General features: G+C 35.8%; 1 protein-coding gene across 1 annotated transcript in view; it reads right to left on the bottom strand.

Moving 5' to 3' along the window:
* Positions 1-4,406: 4,406 nt before the first annotated feature.
* Positions 4,407-22,214, bottom strand: part of SEM1 (SEM1 26S proteasome subunit) — a 21,242-nt gene continuing 3,434 nt past the window's right edge. Inside the window, exons 2-3 of the mRNA XM_002818235.5 lie at positions 10,626-10,719; positions 4,407-4,606 (exon numbers count right to left, since the gene is read on the bottom strand). Of these exons, the coding sequence (XP_002818281.1) occupies positions 4,564-4,606; positions 10,626-10,719 (137 nt within the window). The 3' untranslated portion in view covers positions 4,407-4,563. The remainder of the gene's footprint in view (positions 4,607-10,625; positions 10,720-22,214) is intronic.

Here is a 22,214-nt window from a genome sequence, read left to right as displayed (position 1 = left end):
AGAGAAAAGCAAATCAAAACCACAGTGAGATACCATCTCATGCCAGTTTGAATGATGATCACTAAAAAGTCAGGAAACAACAGATGCCGGAGAGAATGTGGAGAAATAGGAACACTTTTACACTGTTGGTGGAACTGTAAATTAGTTCAACCATTGTGGAAGACAATGTGGCGATTCCTCAAGGATCTAGAACCAGAAATACCATTTGGCCCAGCAATCCCATTACTGGGTGTATACTCAAAGGATTATAAATACACATGCACACGTATGTTTATTACAGCACTGTTCACAATAGCAAAGACTTGGAACCAACCCAAATGGCCATCAGTGATAGACTGGATAAAGAAAAGGTGGCACATATACACCATGGAATACTATGCAGCCATAAAAAGGATGAGTTCATGCCCTCTGCAGGGACATGGAGGAAGCTGGAAACCATCATTCTCAGCAAACTAACACAAGAACAGAAAACCAAACACCGCATGTTTTCACTCATAAGTGGAAGCTGAACAGTGAGAATACATGGACACAGGGAGGAGATCACACACTGGAGTCTGTCAGGGGGTGGCGGACTAGGGGAGGGATAGCATTAGGAGAAATACCTAATGTAGATGATGGGTTGATGGGTGCAGCAAACCACAATGGCACATGTATACCTATGTAACCTGGCACTGTCTGCGTTTCCAAGTCTGGGGTCAAAGCCACTGGCTCACTGTCGATGGGACATTCAGCAGCACTACTTTTGGGGCAGGCCTGGGCTGAGCCTGAGGGAAGGGCGTGTGTGCCAGCAGACCCTCAACCCTGAGGGCTGACCTGTTCTGCACGTTCTGCACATTCTGCACATGTACCTCAGAACTTAAATTTAAAAAAATAAAAAATAAGGACGTTTGTAGGCTTGTTTTACAGGAAGCCTAGTCCTAGAGCAAGCTCAATAACATCATCAAAGAATCCTCTTCCAGACTTTCTAATCTTCACCCTCAAACTGCAATAGCTGTCATATGACTGTCACTAGCAATTGAGACTACATGCTCCCTTATTTATATTTGGAGGGAAAGGCTGGCTTTATGTGCTATTTTATGAAGCAGGATTTTTCTTTGCCAGATGCTCCTAGCCCCCCTTTTGATTCATTGCCCCAAATTTATTTAAAGCTGTCCATACTTGTATCCAATCACTTGTATGGGGCATGGGATTACTAAAATTGGCTTAAGATGAAGGAGACCCCACCCTGAGCTGGGAATGGTGTTGGCTTGCCTTGTGAAAGGCGGCTTGGTCCATGTGAAAGAAAGATGGATATCTAACCGTTTGGGGAGGGCGGGAGATGAGGATTCATTAGGAAAGCGGAAGGGAAGAATGGAAAAGGCAAGCACTGTACTAACTACATGAAATATGCTTTTGAGGTAGAGTTGATAGGGCTCACCAATGGATTGGATATTGGGAGAACAGAAGATGCACTAAGTTTCTATATTTTTGGCTTAAACAATTGGGTTGAATGTGGGTCTATTTACTGAGGTGGGGAAGACTGGAGGAAAGATCAAGTTTGAGAAGGATAATGAAGGCTTCTCATCAAGTTAATTTTAAGATACTCAGACATGGAGAGGTAATCAAGTTGTTAGTTGAATATATGAGATTAGAGTTTCAGGGACAGGCCAAAACAGGAGATTTGAAATCATACATGTGGAATTTGTTTAAAAGCAACTGACACTGGTGAGATTACTAAAGAGAACATATGGATACAGCAAGAAGTAAACTCAGGACACTTAAAGGCAGAGTGCAATAGGAGCCATTAAGGTAGCTGGAAAATCCAAGGCCAGTCACCCAGCATCATGTGTATGGGTGGAATGAGGGTGGTGCTAATTATCAGCTCTCTGCCAAGTGGGTGGGATGTGTTACCTCTCTCAAAATGGGACGTGTGGAACAGGAAGGATATAAATGTTTAAAAATATACAGTGCAGACGACAACATGCTGTAGAAAGCATTATTAATATAACACTCAATCTTTCAAAAGGGAGTTGGCTCATTATGATACTCCTCTAAAACTTTTAGTGGGAATAGGATGGACATGGCATCTCCTACAGCAATTCTATGCCAAGGCCTAATGAAAAATGCTGACCATTATTACATCTACAATTTCATTTCAAACAGAACTGAATTTTGGAAAATAATTATGAAAAATTACAAGGGAAAAAAGGGAGTCATTGCTAACAGAAACATTTATGTCTGTATCAATAAAAACTTCTACTATGGAGCAAATTTGCAGTAAACTTCATTTTTTCTGTGTATCTACTCAACTAAAATTTAAGGAGCATTTATGTGAGACTATATTAAGTGCTGTTGAAAGAGAAACCCTAAGTTGTGCAGAACAGTCCCTTCGATTGAAGACGTTTTTTGTTTTATTTTGTTTGGAACCACCTCCTGAGTGACTATGGGCACATTATTCAGCATCTTGGTGTTTTTCTTCATATATGAAATGTACATGATAACATTACCTATCTCAGGGTTGTTGTGAAGATTAACACATATAAATAGCTGAGAACAATGTCTGGTACATAGTAAGCATCAGTTATTAAGGGGAGGTAAGGCAACTTCCATATAAGTGGTAGCATGGCTCAGTAAAAAAAAAAAAAAAAAAAAAATTTGATTGATTACTACCACTATATTATCACATGCTAATCTTCAGCTCGACCCTGCAGGGATTCTTTCCATTTTACAGAACAGGAAAACTGTTAACAGGCTGTTCTGAAACTTAACACACAACTAATAAGTGGTCTAATTATGAGTCAAACCTTGAAGTAACATCAGAACTCATGCACTTTCCAAAATATTATGCAAGAAACCCAAGAGTCCGGAAACCTAGATTCTAGCTCTGTATATGCCACCTATTAGCTGTTGCAATCCTGGGCCCTTTTACTTCCTAACTTACTCTGAGACTGTTTTCTATTTGACAAAATTGTTTACAATAAACAGGCCTCTCCTCCCTGCTTCACAGGGTGGGTCACTGTGAAGGTCAAATGAGAGAAATCTATAAATTGTAAAATTTCAAATAATAATTTTTTTCATCTGCCTGACTAATCTCCTTTCCTACTTCAGATGTGTTTTTATCATCCTGATGCCAAATACCAATTTTCAGGTACCCAATCCTTAACAACTACTACCTAAATTTTGATATTTAATTAAGGACAAAACACTGGATAACTACAAATAACCCATTAAACCCTCTGCTCAACTCCTATGAGGTTTCAAAATTATACCTCAATAATTTAAAATCATCACATTAAGTGGCCATCATTCAGGCCATCACTTAATAGTGTCAGTAATCTGACACCGTTAGGGTGACCACATCCTGTAACCACAGACCAAAATATTGAGAAAATGCACATCAAAATACTTCTTAGCATGTTACAACATTAACATGGCTGCCTGTGCTTCATTATATTTATAAAAATATCACTTATCCATTCAAAACTTTTATACTTTCCAAAGTTCTTTGGTGTTCCTTATTCCATTTGATCATCTAGCAGTTCTGTTAGGCAGGCAAGGTAGGTTTACGCTTGTCTTAAAAGCAGAATCATATTTATGTTCAAAATCATTTTGAAGTATAACTTGTATTTCAGGCCACCAACCCCTATTTTGGTATCTGCACTGCACTGTTACATAAATTTTACATTTGAAATTACTCAACACTACAGATTGATTATAGTTCTTAGTAACAACATTTACATTTGAAGATATTCCTAAAAAATACCCCATACATTTAAGTCATCACAAAGAATCCTTTACAAACCAAATTAAAACTCCCATTCACAAAAGTGATGTGGCAACAGCTATCACTCTGTGAAAACTCACTTGTACTAAATGAGCCTGCTATGTAGTACCTGAAAATATGCACTTGTTGATAAAAGTATCTTGAGCCCACTTCCTCAATTTTAATAGAAGACACCATTCTTACTGTGATTAAACTACTTTGGACTTTAAGTACCAATAATATGCTAACAACCATTAATAATATTATTAATGGCTCAGGAACTAAGTAAATTACAGCAATTTAAAATGATTAATATTTTTAAAACACAGGTTTTGAAAGGTCACCTTATAAATGTCAGCAAATGTTGCCTAAGCTATCAAAATACAGAAGAGATTAAGGTTCAACGTGATGTAAAAGAAATTCCTAATAAAATAGAAGTAACAATTAATTGATGTGGTTTAAGAAAAGTACTGAATTGGGAATCAGGTGAAATCTACTCCAGATCATTTAACCTGAGCCTCACTCAGTTAACATTAAAAAAAAAAAAAGAAAAGAAAATTTCATAATATGCAATTTTACTATCTATATATAATAAGGTTTTGGAAAATCATGACAAGAAAATTGATTAGAGGCAAAAGATTAAGACTTCTGAACCAAACCAAGATTATATCAAAACATTTATTTTTTGTGTTACAAAAACACAAATAAATCCAAGCAGATAATGAAATAAACACATTTTTTTAGTGTCCTATCCTGGGTTCTCTGTCCTAGAATGTATTCAGTAGGTCAAGTTTAGGTTACTTCAACACTTCTTCTGGATGCTATGAAGTCTCCATCTTATAACCATGTTTCTCTAGTTCAGCTCTACGATAAAACAGAAAGAACATCACTAGGTATTCTTTATAATAAACATTATTTTAGAAATAATACGATAAACAAATAAATGAGCTATGCCTGAGACATCAGTATACAATACCACTGAATAGTTTTATTTTTGTCTCTGAAAAAAAAAACTATGTAAGAAAATTGGCTATGAGTCAATATAATACTATACAATTTTGCTTTTCCCATTAGTTAACTTGTTTTTTATCTTCCTTAATTTTTTTATAAGTCTATTTGTAGAAGAAATGTGAGGGACTTACTGCTATCCTTCAAATACTTTCCAAATGCTGTATGAATGTTCTGTTCCCAATAAATATTTAAACATAAGTTTTGAAACTCATTAACCTCAGGCGAAGTACACATCACTATTAAACCTTTAGGGATTTTATAATGATCATAACAGGTATTATTGTATTACTGTTGTATATGCAGAAAGAAACAGATTGCTTTCCATATTGACATACATCTATTGCTCTAACCTTATTTGCCACAATTCAGATAAAAGTTTATCACAAAATTAGTAGATGGCTAATCCATGATAAAACACTGAGTAAATTTAAAGTATGATTAATATGCTTTACATCATTACATCCAATAAGATAGACATTTGTTCTCAAGTAAATTTGGCTTAGACACCACTACACTATTCCAGTGCAAACACATGACAGGAATAACGTATAGTATTTAGTATTCATTTCTCAAAACTCCTTTGCCTTCCTACAATTTTTAGTTATTTAGAATACAAATAGTGAGCTAATTTCCATAAATTATATCAAGGCCACAGATTGTTCAAATGAATCATCCTTGTCTTCTGCTAGGGTATAGTATGGGGTGGTGGTATAAACACTGGATTAGGAGTCAAGACTCCAGTGCAAGACTCTGACTCTGGCCCTTCCTTTGCTAACTAATTTGCTTCCTTTGGGCCCTTCCCCCACCCCTCAGGAAACTGGAGATTCTAGTATTTGCCCTTCATTTATAACAACTTATCTCCATTGTTTTGAGAGTAAATGAGAGAAAGTTATACAAATGTAATGCAGTATACATTAAAATAAGAATCAAGGCTGAAAGGAAAAGCTAAAAGATTCTATTTCTGATGATCACAGAAAACTCAAATGTTTCATACAAAAACTCTTGCTGCCAATCTTTAGGGAATGTGGTAACTGTCTTTGAATTTTATCTGTTAAAATTTTATACTTTATTTAAAATAAAAGTAATTTTACAACTTTCTTAAACCTTAGTTTTCTACTCTGTAGAATATTCACTTTAACAGCAGCAACAAAAACAAACAATGAACAAAAAAACCCCAAAGTTCAACCTACAATTTAAGTAACAAGTATACCAAATTTGTCCTTCAGGTTTGTGTCTATTGGCCTTCCTAATGGGAGGTGGCTGGTCACCAACTGCATATATAAATTGTTTACGAACACAAACAAGATGATGAAATGCTCTTCTATCAGCTAAATTCTTAGAGAAGATGAAAAATTCTTTGCTAGAATTTAAAAAACCAAAAGAAAAAAATTGAGGCCACCAAGTACAAAACAAAAACACTAATAACCATGAGGCTGCTGAATGGAAAAATCAACAAAGACAAAAATAGAAAACCTCAGCACAACCGTTAATATCATACGACATACACAGTGAACATACACTATCTGAAACAAAAACAGCAGCAGTTTTTGTGCAACAAAACAAGAAAAAAGACTATGACCACTAGTAGGTTTGAAAAGTCCTCTTACTATCCAAGAAACTACTCAGCTTTATGACAATGGCTATATCTGATTTGGTAAATCAGGAACTATACTGGCTTTTTTTTGTTGTTGAGATGGAGTCTCACTCTGTCGCCCAGGCTGGAGTGCAGTGGTGCAATCTCAGCTCACTGCAAGCTCCGCCTCCTGGGTTTATGCCATTGTCCTGCCTCAGCCTCCCCAGTAGCTGGGACTACAGGCGCCCGCCACCACACCCAGCTAATTTTTTTGTATTTTTAGTAGAGACGGGGTTTCACCGTGTTAGCCAGGATGGTCTCGATCTCCTGACCTCGTGATCTGCCTGCCTCGGCCTCCCAAAGTGCTGGAGTTACGGGTGTGAGCCACCGCACCTGGCCTATACTGGCTTCTTAAGAGTTTTTATGTAAGACGTAAAATAGGGTTGAGAAAAATCATACTACTACCTATTGCTCCTAATCCATAAAGAAACAAATGATATCAGAAGCTGCAAAAACAGAATGACTTTGAGTTACCTGGAAGCACAAACTGGCCTTATTCTTTCTACTTCTTCTCTTTTTTTTTTTATTATTATTATACTTTAAGTTTTAGGGTGCATGTGCACAATGTGCAGGTTAGTTACGTATGTATACATGTGCCATGCTGGTGTGCTGCACCCATTAACTTGCCATTTAGCATTAGGTATATCTCCTAATGCTATCCCTCCCCCCTCCCCCCACCCCACAACAGTCCCCATATTCTTTCTACTTCTATCTGTTAAAGGTAATTACACGGAAAGAGAAAGAGGAACGTGGAAAGTGGGTGGCCTGCTACATGGACAGTTTTTATTTAACACACACTTACCACAGTCTAAGCACTCTACACATGTTAAATCACTTAAACGTTATAATAACTAGCAGTAAAGCACTAATTATCATCTGAGTTTTATGTGTGACAAAAGTAGGTCACAGAAAGGCTAAGTGACTTGCCCAAGGTTCACATGGCTAAATAGGAGGCAGATCTGGGGTTGGAACCCCGGCAATCTGATTCACACTAGAGTCTGAGATGCCTCTCCACTGTTAAATAGGATTAGGACCAAATAACATCAGATAACAGTAAACCCCATTCTTTACCATGACATGATACTATGTTAAGGGTTTTCATGTACTTTACAGAAAAGACTAGGAAGAATAACTTTGTGTGAGTCTTTTAATCAAGACAAATTTTTTAAAGCAAGGATTGTGCGAGGCTGTGTTATTCAATATGGTAGTCATATGTGGCTATTTTAATTAAATAAAACAAAAAATTCAGTCCCTTAGCTGCACTAGCCACATTTCATGTGCTCAGTAGCCAAATGTAACTGATTGCTTCTATAAAGCAGCTTCTCAAACATTTCCATCACTACAACGAGTTCTATTTGACACCACTGGCAATGTGGCAACAATCTTAGTTAGGAAAAAACTCATGACTCAAATGGGGAAATAAAAAGAAAAATCTTATTCACTAATGGAGGCATCAAGATTTATATACCTCAGACAAAAAACAACAACAACAAAAAAAAAACAAAAATAGATTTATATACCTATAGAAATCCACAAACCTAAAGGCAGAAACACAAGAGTACATAACAGCACTGTGGGGGTGTATTATAAAAACAGTAATCCACAAATATATAATGTTCTATTTCTAAACCAAGGAAAAGGCAACATGTAATGATGTGAAATCTAATTATCAATACATTTACTACTGAAAGTTTCTTGGTAAAAATTATAGTATTCAACAATGTATCAATTAGTTTTAGGACAAAAGTGCTAATGAAAGACATAAAAGAAACAAAACTTCAAAGAAATTTGACTATTTTGAATGTCAAAGGAAGAAAACTTATTTAGCCTCAATTTAAAAATGTCAAAAACATATCAGGAAAAAAACTCTGACACGTGATTAAGAACACAGAGTAGAGATCAACAGCATTTGGAAGACCTGAAAATAAATAGTCTAATAGCATAATGATGCCAAGGAGGAACAAAAGGGAATGCATATTTTTCCAAAGCTAGTAGGGTGTTCTCTAACGTGGCTCATTTTTTGAAGGACATAAAACAAAGACAAATATAAAAAGAAAAGTGCATGAGCTTGTACACATAGAATTAATCTGATCCTCGAAATAAACTGAAATCTGTAAAAAGAACAGAAGGGGCTTTTAAGAGCCATATATTGATCATGAAGAATGAGAAAGAGCAGGTCCAATGCTTGGAACAGATGATGTAACATTAACAGATTTTAGAGAAAAAGCAGGATTATTGTTCAATAGCTATCATTTTTATCTTGTCCATAAAACTATAAAAGGAAAAACAACATAATTAAGACAAAATTGAAAACTAAGACAGGTAAGATAACTGCATTAAGGCAGTTTAAAATCTCAAGGCTCTGGATAATTACATCTCAGGGTACTGGAAGAACCAAAAGATGTAGTCAAAAATCAGTCAGCAATATTTGAGAAACGGAAATGAAAAATTGTAGAAGTATCTCAGCAATATTTGAGAAACCGAAATGAAAAACTGTAGAAGTATCAGTATAACAGTGAAAGGTAAATTATACTATTTCTAAAAAGGAGAAAAAAGTAGACGGGTAAAATTATTATCAGTCTCCAGCAAAATTCTAAGTCTTTATAGAGCCAACAAAAAAAATGCAGTGTAGGAGCTGGTGCTACTGCATCACTATTAGAAATCAAAGTTTAAAAATTTATTATAAACTATTTCACTTTCTAGTAAATTAGAAGATTGGAATACATATATCTTCTATATCTTTACTTGAGCAAAGTATATGACAGTCTATTCTTGCAGCCAAGACAGATAAATACAAGCTGAATCAAAACAAAATTAGGAGGGAAAAAAGTCTCTTCAACAAATGGTGCTGGAACGACTAGACATCTATATGCAGAAGAATGAGCTGAAGCCCTATTTCATAACATATACAAAAATTAACCCAAAGCAAAGACCAACATGTAAGAGCAAAAACTATAAAGCTCTTAGAAGAAAACAGAGATAAATCTTCATTACATTGAATTTGCCAATGAATTCTTAAATATGACACCAAAAGCACAAATAACAAAAGAAAAAATAGATTAAAATATGGCTATAATTTAAAACAAAAAAGAAAAATAAGTTTTGGCAAGGATGTGGAGAGACTGAAACCTTCACACCCTGCTAGTACAAACGCTAGTGAGAACATAAATTGTTCAACTGCTGTAGAAAACAGCTTGGCAGTTCCTCAAAAAGTTAAATATAGAATTAACGTATGACCCAACAATTCCACTTGTTTATATATATGATTTCTTTTCAAAAGAATTGAAAACAGGTACTCAAATACGTGTACACGTATGTTCATAGCAGCACTATCCACAATAGCTAAAAGGTGGAAACAGTCTGAATGTCCATCAACTGATGAATGTATAAAACGTGGCATATCCATATAGTATTATTATAAATTGGAATATACAATATGGAACATGTATATGGAATATTATTCAGCCATAAAAAGGAATGAAGTACTGATGCATGGTACAACATGAATGAACCTTGAAAACATTATGCTAAGTGAAAAAAGGTACCCACGCAAGGTCACAATATTGTATGATTTCATTTATATGAAGGCAAATACTTAAGAGATAGAAAGCAGATCAGCAGCGGCCAGGGATTAGGGGAAGAAAGAACGTGGAATGACTGCTTAACAAGTACTGTGTTTTCTTTTGGGATGCTGAAAATACTGGAACTAAATAGAGATGATGGTTGCACAATATTGAGGATGTACTAGAAGCCACTGAACTGTACACTTTTAAATGCTTAATTTTATGTTATATGAATTTTACCTCAATAAATAAACGAAATCAGGTAGATTTATACATGAATACGACACAGTACATTCTCACAACCGCAATCTCCATTCCAGTTTGAGAATCACCAATTAGCTCCCAGCACTCTATGATTCTAATTTCTGCTGAGTTATTTGATATCAGTAGAAAATTAACATTGACAGAATTAAATTCCTAAGGATAAGAAATAGCAAATACGCTTCTATTTTACCACCTTTGTAAAAAGACCAGAAAGAATAAAAGTTGTATGTAATTACACAAAGTGTTCATGTTTAGAATCACAGAAGATGAAGACAGTATGTCTTACTTTACACAGTTCAAAAACCTATTTCAAAGATTAAGTAGCTTTTAAGAGGTTAATTATCTATGTAAATTACATATTCCATGCTTAAATTAATACTGAACTACAATAAAAATCTGGTTTAAAACTTACCGTAACTGATTAGAGAAGTCATCCTCTACATTGTCATCATCCCAATTATCCTCCCAGACATGTGCATCTTCATCTTCATCTAAGCCAGCCCAGTCTAAAAATAGAAACAGACGCTGTCTAAATATTTCTCATACATTATTTCCACAATTACAAAAACTTTGAAAAGCTTGCTACTGAACACTCACAACTCAAAAACAGCTAAAACCATATCTATGAAAAATGGTATCTTCCTTATATCTGAGCTTATGCTGTCTAGTTCTCTCAATTCTTGAGTGTGCAGATAATCTAAAACAGAAGTTAATACAAAAAATTCTACTTGCCATGAAAACTTACAATTTCAGGAGGATATTTACTTTACTGATTTTTCTTTGAACTCATTTTTAGAAGGTCGGCTTCATAATCTTTCAAAACACAACACCAACAATCCTAAAGCAAGTTGAGTGGCAGGAAGATACCAGTGTGAAATTCAAAATTGCAAAACATAAGGATAACTTATATACAAATATTTAAAAGTAAACCAAACTGTAAGCCACCACTAGTATCTGCCTAATATAACTGATACAAAATTTATATTTTTAAAGGAAGAATAAACATAAATATGCATAAAGAAGAATATTGTAGTTTTTAGTTTTCTAGATTTTCTTCCTCCCTTTGGTAGTGGTACAGGGGAGGTTTAGATTGAGATTTCAGCTTTTGTTTAGAATGGTGAGAAAGTACGTATGTATTACCACTATTCTCCAACCTCAAATCTCAAGCTCTAAATATGCTATGTGGGTTGAGCCTGGAAATAGAAATTATCTATTTGATAGTTATTTTAAAGAGTCTTTATAAAGATGTCTAATGGAGTTTTATGTTACAAAAAATAATTTAAATAAAGACTAGATACTATGTTCTCGAGTAAAGGGGGTGACATAACTCAAAATCACAACAGAACTGTTTCAAGGTTCTAAGACAACAAGCAGATTCTACTCAGCTTGAACCACTTCCAAATAACCAGCTTCCTAAACTGTTAAGTAGGTTGCTTCCATCTGCATTGGTCCCTAAAAAGGAAATAATCATGTATCAAAAGATTCAAGCCAGAAATATAAAATAACATTTTACACTTTTCTGCTAACCTTGTAAGTCTTTGAAAAATACTGTAGAGCCTTATCTTTTAAAGCAACTATCTTTTAAGAAACAAAATTTTTCATCTAATTATGATTTGATTCAAAATGTTATTTCAATAGTTATTAAGTGATGTCTTCAAGTTGACTTTACTTCTTTTAACTTAGAGATGGGAAAAATATTTAAGAATGGTACAATTTTTTTAGTTTATAAAGTTAAACTCTGATGATCATTTACAACAAAGATAAAGCATCTCTCCCTCTTCTAATAACCATCTTACGCTATTTTAATGGCAGGGAAAGGAAAGGAAAAAGTAGAGACAAAGTCCCAGGAAAAAGGAACTGGCTCATGAAGAGGGGGAAAAAGAATACTGTGAGCAACATTTTAGGTAGAACATATAAAAAAGATTCATAACAATACCTCTATAGTTCTTTGGTATTACTATACAGTACTTCATAGTTATGACACTACTGAGTAAACAAAGATGAAAGAGCTGGCCAAATTCTTCGTTAATTATCTGATAAATCTAGATAATTATCTTAAGCAGTAAGAAGCACTGATGTCTATGTAATAGCATACCATCCTTCCAATTATCATAGATGAGGAATCTGAGAAATAACCTCTTTTCTATTACAACTTATTAAGCAGTTAAAATTAATATGAGCACTATTAAGAAAAACAGTGCTAACACTGACAAACCAGAATCTATTTTGGATGGATATTTTAAAGAGTATATTAACCTGGATTATGTACTTAACTATATTACATAAAAAGCTTATGTGATAGGGTATAATGCCCCAAAATAGTATGTCCAACACTTACAAATTCTCTATACTATACATACATGTTACAATATACGTAAGTTACAATATATACAAACTCTACTCAATGTATAACATGAAAAAGCTGTAACTATTGTAATCTCTGGGTTTAGCTGACATCTTCTTGGATCTCTGAACTGTGTTTTAATTTTCAACTCTAACACTACACTGACAACCAAGCAATTTTAATCACTCAGTTTTAAAGGGTTAACTCCAGAAATAGTTTTGAAAAGGACAAAATATAACCAAACAATGATAACCATGATACCTGATATACCTCATGTCTAATGCCATCCTTCAATATGTAGATGGCCTTATAAAGCATACACTTTGCCTTAAACACTAAATGCATTGCCAGAATTGTGATTAATCATGTAAATAACCACAGCTGTATTTACTTCAATGTATATGCCTCCAGATGTGTACTGGTTTAAAAAAAAAAAAAAAAAAACCTACATTTTAAAAAGTCAGAATTGGAAATAACCAGTAACAGATGCCTAATACATAAGTTTCTAGCAATTCTTATTTTAGACGTTGTCCCAAATTGGGCTTTCTTCACTTTGGCTAGTTGAGGATTACATCTGTGACTAGCTTTAAATTTAAAAAATCTGAGCTATCCAAGATCTCACACATACTTCACCTAAGTATCACCTTGACATTTAAGTACAAAAAAAATCTTCTCTCAACTTAGAAAATTCTTTTAATACTTACTTTCCCCTACTCTGCAACATACATTTCCACATTTCTGAAAGGCATGAAATACAGCATTTTTGAGAAAAGTAAAAAGGAAATCCCACTCATACTAAATAGGGTTGCAAATGTTCTATTCTACACCAATTTTCAAGAGCATCAAATTCTTATTCCATAAAAATAAAGGTATTCTGAATATAAACAACCTAATCTCCAACCAAGTTTCTTCAAATACAAAACATGCAAGTATATACAGAACATTACATGAAAAGAAAAATACTAAATTGAACATTCACCATCTTAGGTGTGTGTAAAAGAGAAGAGCAATACTTACAAACAGCATCATTATACTCATGAGTATGATAATGAAGCCACACCATATCCAGTGATTCTGAGATAAATTTACAAGTGTTCCTGCTGAGGGTGTATGAAACAAATTATTTTTTTTTTCAAAATTTCACTCCTGTAGGTTATCATAATGCAAACACGCGTATACCCTGCAGATCTAATGTCTAGTCAGTGACTAAGAAATCAATACCTAGCACTGCACTTTACTACTATATTTTCTCTAACAAGGACCAAAACTGTTAGTGGAGAACTTCAAACAAAAAGCAAGTCATAAACAATGTTTTTATTGGCAGGGTGTTGGTGAGCTTTCAGTTGTGGCAAAGAGTCTAAAATAAAGGATCAAAATAACTTCATAATCATTCATAACTATTCTTACATTTTTTAAAAAGGAAACCCAAACCCAATTATTTTCATCAACAATTAAAAAAAATATAAGTCTGGCAGAATGGTTCCACTTTGTTGGTTCTCTTTGTTGATTTGGGATTTTTTTTACTTTAAGTTCTGGGATAGATGTGCAGAACGTGCAGGTTTGTTACATAGGTCTACATGTGCCACAGTCAGTGGTTTGCTGCACCCATCAACCCATCATCTAGGTTTTAAGTCCCACATGGATTACGTATTTCTCCTAATGCCATCCCTCCCCTTGCCCCCCACCCCCTGACAGGCCCAGGTATGTGATGTTCCCCTTCCTGTGTCTACTATGTGTTCTCATTGTTCAACTTCCACTTATGAGTGAGAACATGCGGTGTTTGGTTTTCTGTTCTTGTGTTAGTTTGTTGACAATGATGGTTTCCAGCTTCATCCGTGTCCCTGCAAAGGACAAGAACCCATCCTTTTTTATGGCTGCATAGTATTGCACAGTGTATACGTGCCACCTTTTCTTTAACCAGTCTATCATTGACGGCCATTTGGATTGGTTCCAAGTCTTTGCTATTGTGAATAGTGCTTCAATAAACATGTATGTGCATGTGTCTTTATAGTAGAATGATTTATAATCTTTTGGGTATAACCCAGTAATGGGATTGCTGGGTCAAATGGTTATTTCTAGTTCTAGATCCTTGAGGAATCGCCACACTGTCTTCCACAATGGTTGAACTAATTTACACTCCCACCAACAGTGTAAAAGCGTTCCTACTTCTCCACATCCTCTCCAGCATAAATTTTTAAAAATGTATTTTTCTTTGGCTTCCTGAACCTGGTAGATTTGTGGTTTTATTTTTAATTCCATAAAATTTACAAAAGCCATTACTCTCATCTTTTCCAAGCCCTCATGCCCTAGATTCATCTCATCTTGGTACCCTCATTCTGATCTAACCTTCACATTACTGAGTCAAGGGTATCCAATCTCAACTCCACCATGCATATTCTTAGACATGCATGGGCAAAATCACAACCCCAGATTTCTTCTTATTCTCAACACCCCATATCAAACTAGTTGCTAATGCTTCATCACTTCTACCTCCCTTACTATTGTAGCATCATTCTCTTCACTTCATTTCTAATAATAATTTATTTCGCCCTTAGTCCTCACCTGAGTTATTTCGACAATTTGCTAATTAACCTCCCTGACTCTGGTCTTTCTATCTTTTCAAATTAATTCTGCTGGGTTAATGTTTCAGCATATTGCCTAAAGGAAACTTACACATATCACTGTCATAAGCAAAACAAACATTTTAAAAACCACTTCTCATCTACTTAAGGATTAAGTCCAAACTGGTCAGAGGCTTAAAGCTTTCCATGCTTAGGCCGCAAACCACCTGCATTTACAACTACTATTTCACAAGCAATACAATATACATACACATTTATTTTTTCACTTCAAAGCACCTACACCTTTTCCCTTCTTTTGAAAACCCCTTTCCTACATTTCTTTTGAAAGCCCTGTTCAAAGGTTGCTACCTCGCACTGTACATAACTGGAAGTAATCTGTTTCTTTTGAACTGCTGTTGCACTTTACTATCAGTTGAAGGAAACCAAATTACATCTTACCCAGAAGCCCAACAGGTAAGCGAAACAAAGGCAACGTTGCTCTGGTTTAATTGGGGGTAGGGAGAAAAGGGCTTGGAGTCCCACCCCAGGATAAGCACTTCCAAAATACTAAAGCACTCTAGCTTGGTGTTAAAACCACTGATTCTTCTCTCCCTTGACAACTACTACTAAGTTCAAAGACAAATATCTACAGAAGTCAAATTTGCTTCAAGACAGCCTCTAATTAACTGTGACCTTGGGTAAATTAAATTTTACTGATCCCCAGGTATAAAACTTATACCTCAAAGAGCTATGAAGACTCAATGACATTGTGTATGTAAAGCACTCAGTACTGATAAATAGCAGCTAATACCATTCTCTCTGTACTTTTCAGTACCAGATTTATAGGCAACACTCAACAAATATATGTCAAATGAATAAATCCTTTATTACATGCTAATCACTGAAAAGGCAATTTGTGGGATGAGAGAGGTGAGTAGAGAAACATGTCCTAGAATATAAACAATACAATTTCCACCAAACATTACACGTACACCAGCGTACACAACCAGACAAAGGATAAGGATATTTGGTAAATTTTAAATACTTATGAAGAAGAGTACAGTCATCCCTTGGTATACTCGGGGTACTTGTTCCAGGACAGCCCAAGTATACCCAAATCTATGCATACTCAGTTCCCATGGTTAGCCAAGTGGTAGTCAGCCCTCTGTGCAGGTGGGTTCCATATCCCGTGAATATCGTATTTCCTTTTCCCATTTAGTTGAAAAAAATCTGTGTATAAATGGACCCTCACACTTCAAACCATGTTGTTAAAGGGTCAACTGTATACAGTTTCTGAAACTTTTATTTTCCTCTCAGTGTTTTCACAGTTCATCACATCTTTCAATGAGTAATGTTTAACAAACAAGTAGTAACATTAGACACTACTTAAACCACAATTGCTTACTGCTTGCTCATTCCATAGAACCAATGAAATAGCTAACCAAATAGTTTTTCAAAGAGTTTTTCAGTGTTTAATATCCTGGTTCACACCTCTCACTATCCCTTCCCAAGCACCAGCATCTTGATTTGGGGGTTTTTCATTCCAATCTGTATGTACCCCTAAATAATGTATGTTACTATTTTATGTGTCTATGAATAACCACATTATTGTTTAAGTACTTGTGGAAAAACATTTAATGGCAATTTTTTTTAATTTACAAGTTTCTAATACTGCAAAATAAATCAATTATCAAATAACTCACAAATTTAACAAGCTTAATTTTGAATATATTCAAAATTACTAAATACATGTCAGACATAGCTCAAATTCTAAATAAATATTAAACGTCATCCAAAATCCAAACTCCTAAGTACATTAGAGGGGAGAGAAAAAAGGAGACTAATGTTTACTGAATACTAACTTTGTGCCAGACTCTGTTTACATATTATCATTGTTCTGGACTAAATCTTTGTACCCCGGCCCCACCAAACCCCCCCAAAAATTATTATGTTGAAGCCCTCATCCTCAATATGATGGTATTCGGGAGGTAATCAGGATCGAATGAGGTCTTGAGGGTAGGGCTCCCATGATGGGATTAGTGCCTTAAGAGATACCAGAGAGCATATGCACTCTTTCATTCTGCCACAAGAGAACACAGCACAAAGGCAGCCTTGTGCAAGGCAGGAAGAGTGGCCTCACCAAGAATTGTAACGACCTACACTTTAATCTTAGACTTCACAGCCTCCAGAATGGGTGAGAAAATAAATCTCTGATGTTTAAGCCACCCAGTCTATGGTATTTTGTTATGGCAGCCCAGGCCGACCATTACAATAATGTAATTCTTTCATGACTCTAATAAATATTATTAGCCATATATTACAGATAATGAAATTGAGGATTAAGATGGTAACAGCTCAGAGAAAAACATAATGATTAATCTTACTTAAAAAAATCAATCCAAATCAAAATGATACAATTTTATTTTTCATTCACGAGGTCAGTAATGACTGGTGAACTGTAGATGGAAACATAAATTGGCATAACCCTTCTCAAAGGCAATTTGAGAGTATCTGTCAAAATTTAAGATATGCCAGGTCTAAGATGAGGTGTCTAAGCCCAAGTAGAGCAAGGAGGGCATTCCTGGAGAGGGGCAGCATGGTGTGGTTGGTGTGTCAGAGCCTGGACAGAATGAAGAAGTCACCCACACTAGAGGACGGGAGGGTGGCCTGGCATAAAATGTGGAGCCCAAGTGGGGCGAGAAGGGCATCTGTTGGGGGCAGCAAAGATTGGTTAGGAAGGGGGATGACCAAATAGTCAATACATTGAAGATAACAGAAGCCAGGTTTCTCACTACTGGAGAAGGGAATAACAAATGTAGAAAGGGAAAAAACTAGAATGAATCCAGTGGTGTTGAACTGCAAGTGGAGACATCTGTGTGAACCCACGGTTTTATACATACACACACACACACTCCTGTACATCCCTAGTTCCTTCCACTTAGAGGGTGTGGGAGCAGGAATATCCCAAAAGCAATAAACATAAGCAAAGTGAAGACACTGCATTCCAAATACCATTCTCCACTAAAAAAAAATCACATTGGAGCAATGGCTGATTTCAGGTATAAAATTAGTTTGGAATACACCTTGTGCCAGAATGCTAGGAAATGCACAAAGAATAATGGAGACATGGCAAAAGGACACAGAAGATAGCTTGAAGGGGTTCTGCATGTTCAAATATGGGACAATCTGAGAATCCAAATAATAGTTACAAATTATAACCTACTGAGTCAGAATCCACTAGTCCACACTGCTATACATTTTTCAAAAGATGAACAAGTTACAAGTTTGATGATCACTGGAATACTGTATTTACATAGCTTCAAAGTCCCTCCCCCAAAACTGCCTATTAGGAAGGGAAAATTAGTAACCTAACAATGGAAAGGCCTAACAAACCCCACCTTAATAGTGATTGAAGTGAACATCCCCAGTAATGGAACAAATGAGAATAATGTTCCACCTAAAAAGATGTCATAAGATCAGAGCACCAGGACTACAATGTAGAACTTCTATCATGAGGAAATAGGCACAGTTGAGGAATATTCTACAAAATATCTGGCCTGTAGTCTTCCAAAGTGTGAAAATCATGAAAATTAAAAGACAAACTGAGGAAATGCTCTAGACTAAGGAAGACTAAAGAGACATGACAAGATACTGTAACCCAGGATTCTATAGTAAGACATTATTGAGACAATGGGAGAAAGCTGAAAGGGATCTGTGGGTTAGATCATACAGGCTGAGTATCCCTTATTCAAAATGCTTGAGACCAGAAGTGTTTCAAATTTTGTATTTTTTTGAATTTTAAATACTTGCATTATATATTTACAACTGGGCATCCCAAATCCCCCAATCTGAAATTTCACGTTGGTACTCAGAAAGTTTAAGATTCTGGAGGATTTCAGATTTGGGATGCTCAACCTATAGTAATGCATCAGTGCATTAATTTCCTGATTTTGACAGTTGTCTTGTGACTATGTCCTTGTAGGAAATACACATTAAAATACTCAGGAGTGATGGCCATCAGGTTGGCAACTTATTCACAAATCGTTTAGAGAAAAATGTTTGTACTGTATTTTCAACTATTCTGTAAGTTTGAGATTATTTCAAAATAAAAATTATATTATAAAAAAATGAGTCTGCCAATTCAATTTGGCAATTTCCTCTCTAGGAGTTTATCTTATAGATTAGCACACACACAAAAAGATGTAAACATATTCATTATCTGTAACAGAAAAAAGCAAAACAAAACACAAGCAACAAAAACCCTAAAGCTATAAGGTTATTCACTGCAGCATATTCCTTTTTTATTTCTTTTGAAGGCCAGGTGCAGTGGCTCACCTGTAATCCCAGCACCTGGGAAGACTGGTGGGAAGACTGCTGAGGCCATTAGTTCAGTACCAGCCTGGGCAACATAGTGAGACCAAATCTCTACAAAAAATTTGAAAAAACACATTAGGTGAGGTGGCACATGCCTGTACTCCCAGCTACTAGGGAGGCTGAGACAGAGGATCACTGAATCCCAGGAGTTCAAGGCTGTAATAATCTGTGACAGCGCCACTGCACCCCAGCCTGGGTGACAGAGCACCAGAGCAAGACCTTGTCTCTTAAAAAAAAAAAAAAAATACACACACACACACACACACATATATATATAAAAGAACCAAAAAAAAAAACCCCTAATATCTATCAAGAAGGGACTAGTTAAATAGACTATTTAAGATGAACACAATGAGGGCATGAGGTAGATTTTCATATTGATGCAAAAATGTACCTGAGATACATTAATAAAAATCAAGTAGGAGGAAATAGTATATACCATACGTCTTCTGTTTGTGTATCTAAAGGATATATACAAACAAGTACAATTTATAAATACATTCTGGAAGGATACTAAAGAAAAAAACATTTAACGTTGGTTCTCACTGGGGCATAAATAACTTTTTTGGGGACTGGTAGAGGGAAACTGTGTTTTTACTTTTTAATTTATACTCTCATTAAGTTTAAATTTTTACCATAAGCAGTTACTTATACAATTATCCAATATATTACAAAAATATTTTAAAGAGGAAGTTAAGTAACTAGCATGAGGTGACTAGCTGAAAGTTTATGAACGATAGATTTGAACTTAGGCCTAATCCTAGATTCATCATGCTTATTCTATCCTGGGGTTCAAAAACTTTCTTCTTGCACACAATTATCAAAAATAGACATTCAACAAGTACTCTTCAAATCATTATATAGATTACACATTTTTTCTTAAAATTTTTAGTAACATGAGTTCTCCATTTCTTGCTACCACTGTGTAACTAATTTAAATGTTTGATGGTTATGTCCACTATATTACATTTAATAATGCAAAAACAGCAAAAGCCCTTTTTGGCACTAGGTAAACTGACTAGCATGGTGTGTGACATTATCAATACTGGTCACATCTATCTTCTACATTTAAGTTTCTAAGGAATCCTCCTATTGAATGTTTAGTCCTGTTGGTATATGATGTTCACATAAATATTTCTCAAAAGCATTTTTCATAGGGCAGTTCTTCCTCATGCAGGCACAAATATAAAATCCTTGACCTCTACCCACTAAATGCTGGCAGTTTTTCTACACTCCTACCTGTCAAGTCAATGTGACATCCAAAAACACTCCCTTGGTTAAGAACCACTGTAAGATGTCATACTTTTTAAGGCACAGGTGATAGTGCCTCATTTATTCCAATGCTGGCAGCATTAGGGGATCACTAGTCTGTTGTCTGCCTCAACAGACAGATTCCCATCATAGCACTGTCTTATCCAGAAATTTCTCAAGGGGCCAGAGGGTGGGGAGGTGGGTAGTATTCTGCTCCTGATTTCTTCAGACTATATAGCAATTTCACCTGATACAGAAAAAGTATAGAATACTTAGTATAATATCACTCTTGTAAATGCTATTGCTGCTGCAGGCAAACTCAATTTCATTCTAAATATTCTAAAAAAGCTTCTCTCTCTCTCAAAAAAAAAAAACCTTTCAATTCTGGCACAGGAAGAGAATAAAAGAATCTAAATGGGCACTTGTTCTCTTCCCTCTTTTACTCAAATCCACATCTAACTGTCAGAGAAACTAATAAAAATATTTTTTAAAACTCTTTCAATAATTTGATATGAAAAAGTAGTCAAAGTTTTAAATAAATTAGGCTGGGCGCAGTGGCTCATGCCTGTAATCCCAGCACTTTGGGAGGCCGAGGCAGGCGGATCACGAGGTCAGGAGATCAAGACCATCCTGGCTAACACGGTGAAACCCCATCTTTACAAAAAAAATTAGCCGGGTGTGGTGACAGGCGCCTGTAGACTCAGCTACCAGGGAGGCTGAGGCAGGAGAATGGCGTGAACCCAGGAGGTGGAGCTTGCAGTGAGCCGAGATCGCGCCACTGCACTCCAGCCTGGGTGACAGAGCGAGACTCCGTCTCAAAAAAAAAAAAAAAGTTTTAAATAAATTATAGACTAGTTCCGTTTTTGACTCTATCACCACCAACCTGACCATATGATTTGAAAAACGAAATCTTCTCTAGATTTTTAAGTTGCCCTCTGGTCCTAGAATTCCAACCATTTCAAAGCTTCCAAAATCATATCAAAATCAATCACACCCAGGACCCTGAATGTCTTCCTAATAAAGGCTGTTCTAAATCAGTTTAAGTAGTCAAGAAGTTGGAGGGTGTGTATCATCACAAAGATCCTAAACATGTTTTTTTACAGCTCCTGCTTAATGACCAGAAGATTACACACCCACCAATTAGAATAATTGTGAGGAACTGCCAATGTAGCACCAATTCACAGGCTATAGAATGGGGGAAAAAATAAAAGCAGCATTTGTACCTTCAGAGACTTCTTCCAGATGCTGCACTTTACATTGAAGGGTTATTGAGAAGAAACTATCCTGGACATGGTGGCTCACACCTGTAATCCCAGCACTTTGGGAGGCAGAGGCGGGCGGATCACCTGAGGTCAGGGGTTCGAGACCAGCTTGACCAACATGGAGAAACCCTGTCTCTACTAAAAATACAAAATTAGCCGGGTATGGTGGCACATGCCTGTAATCCCAGCTACACGGGAGGCTGAGGCAG

This window comes from Pongo abelii, chromosome 6, assembly GCF_028885655.2.
Source record: "Pongo abelii isolate AG06213 chromosome 6, NHGRI_mPonAbe1-v2.0_pri, whole genome shotgun sequence".
NCBI classification, from domain to species: Eukaryota; Metazoa; Chordata; class Mammalia; order Primates; family Hominidae; genus Pongo; species Pongo abelii.
Note: the sequence above shows the minus strand (reverse complement) of the source record. Positions and strands in the feature narration are given on the sequence as shown.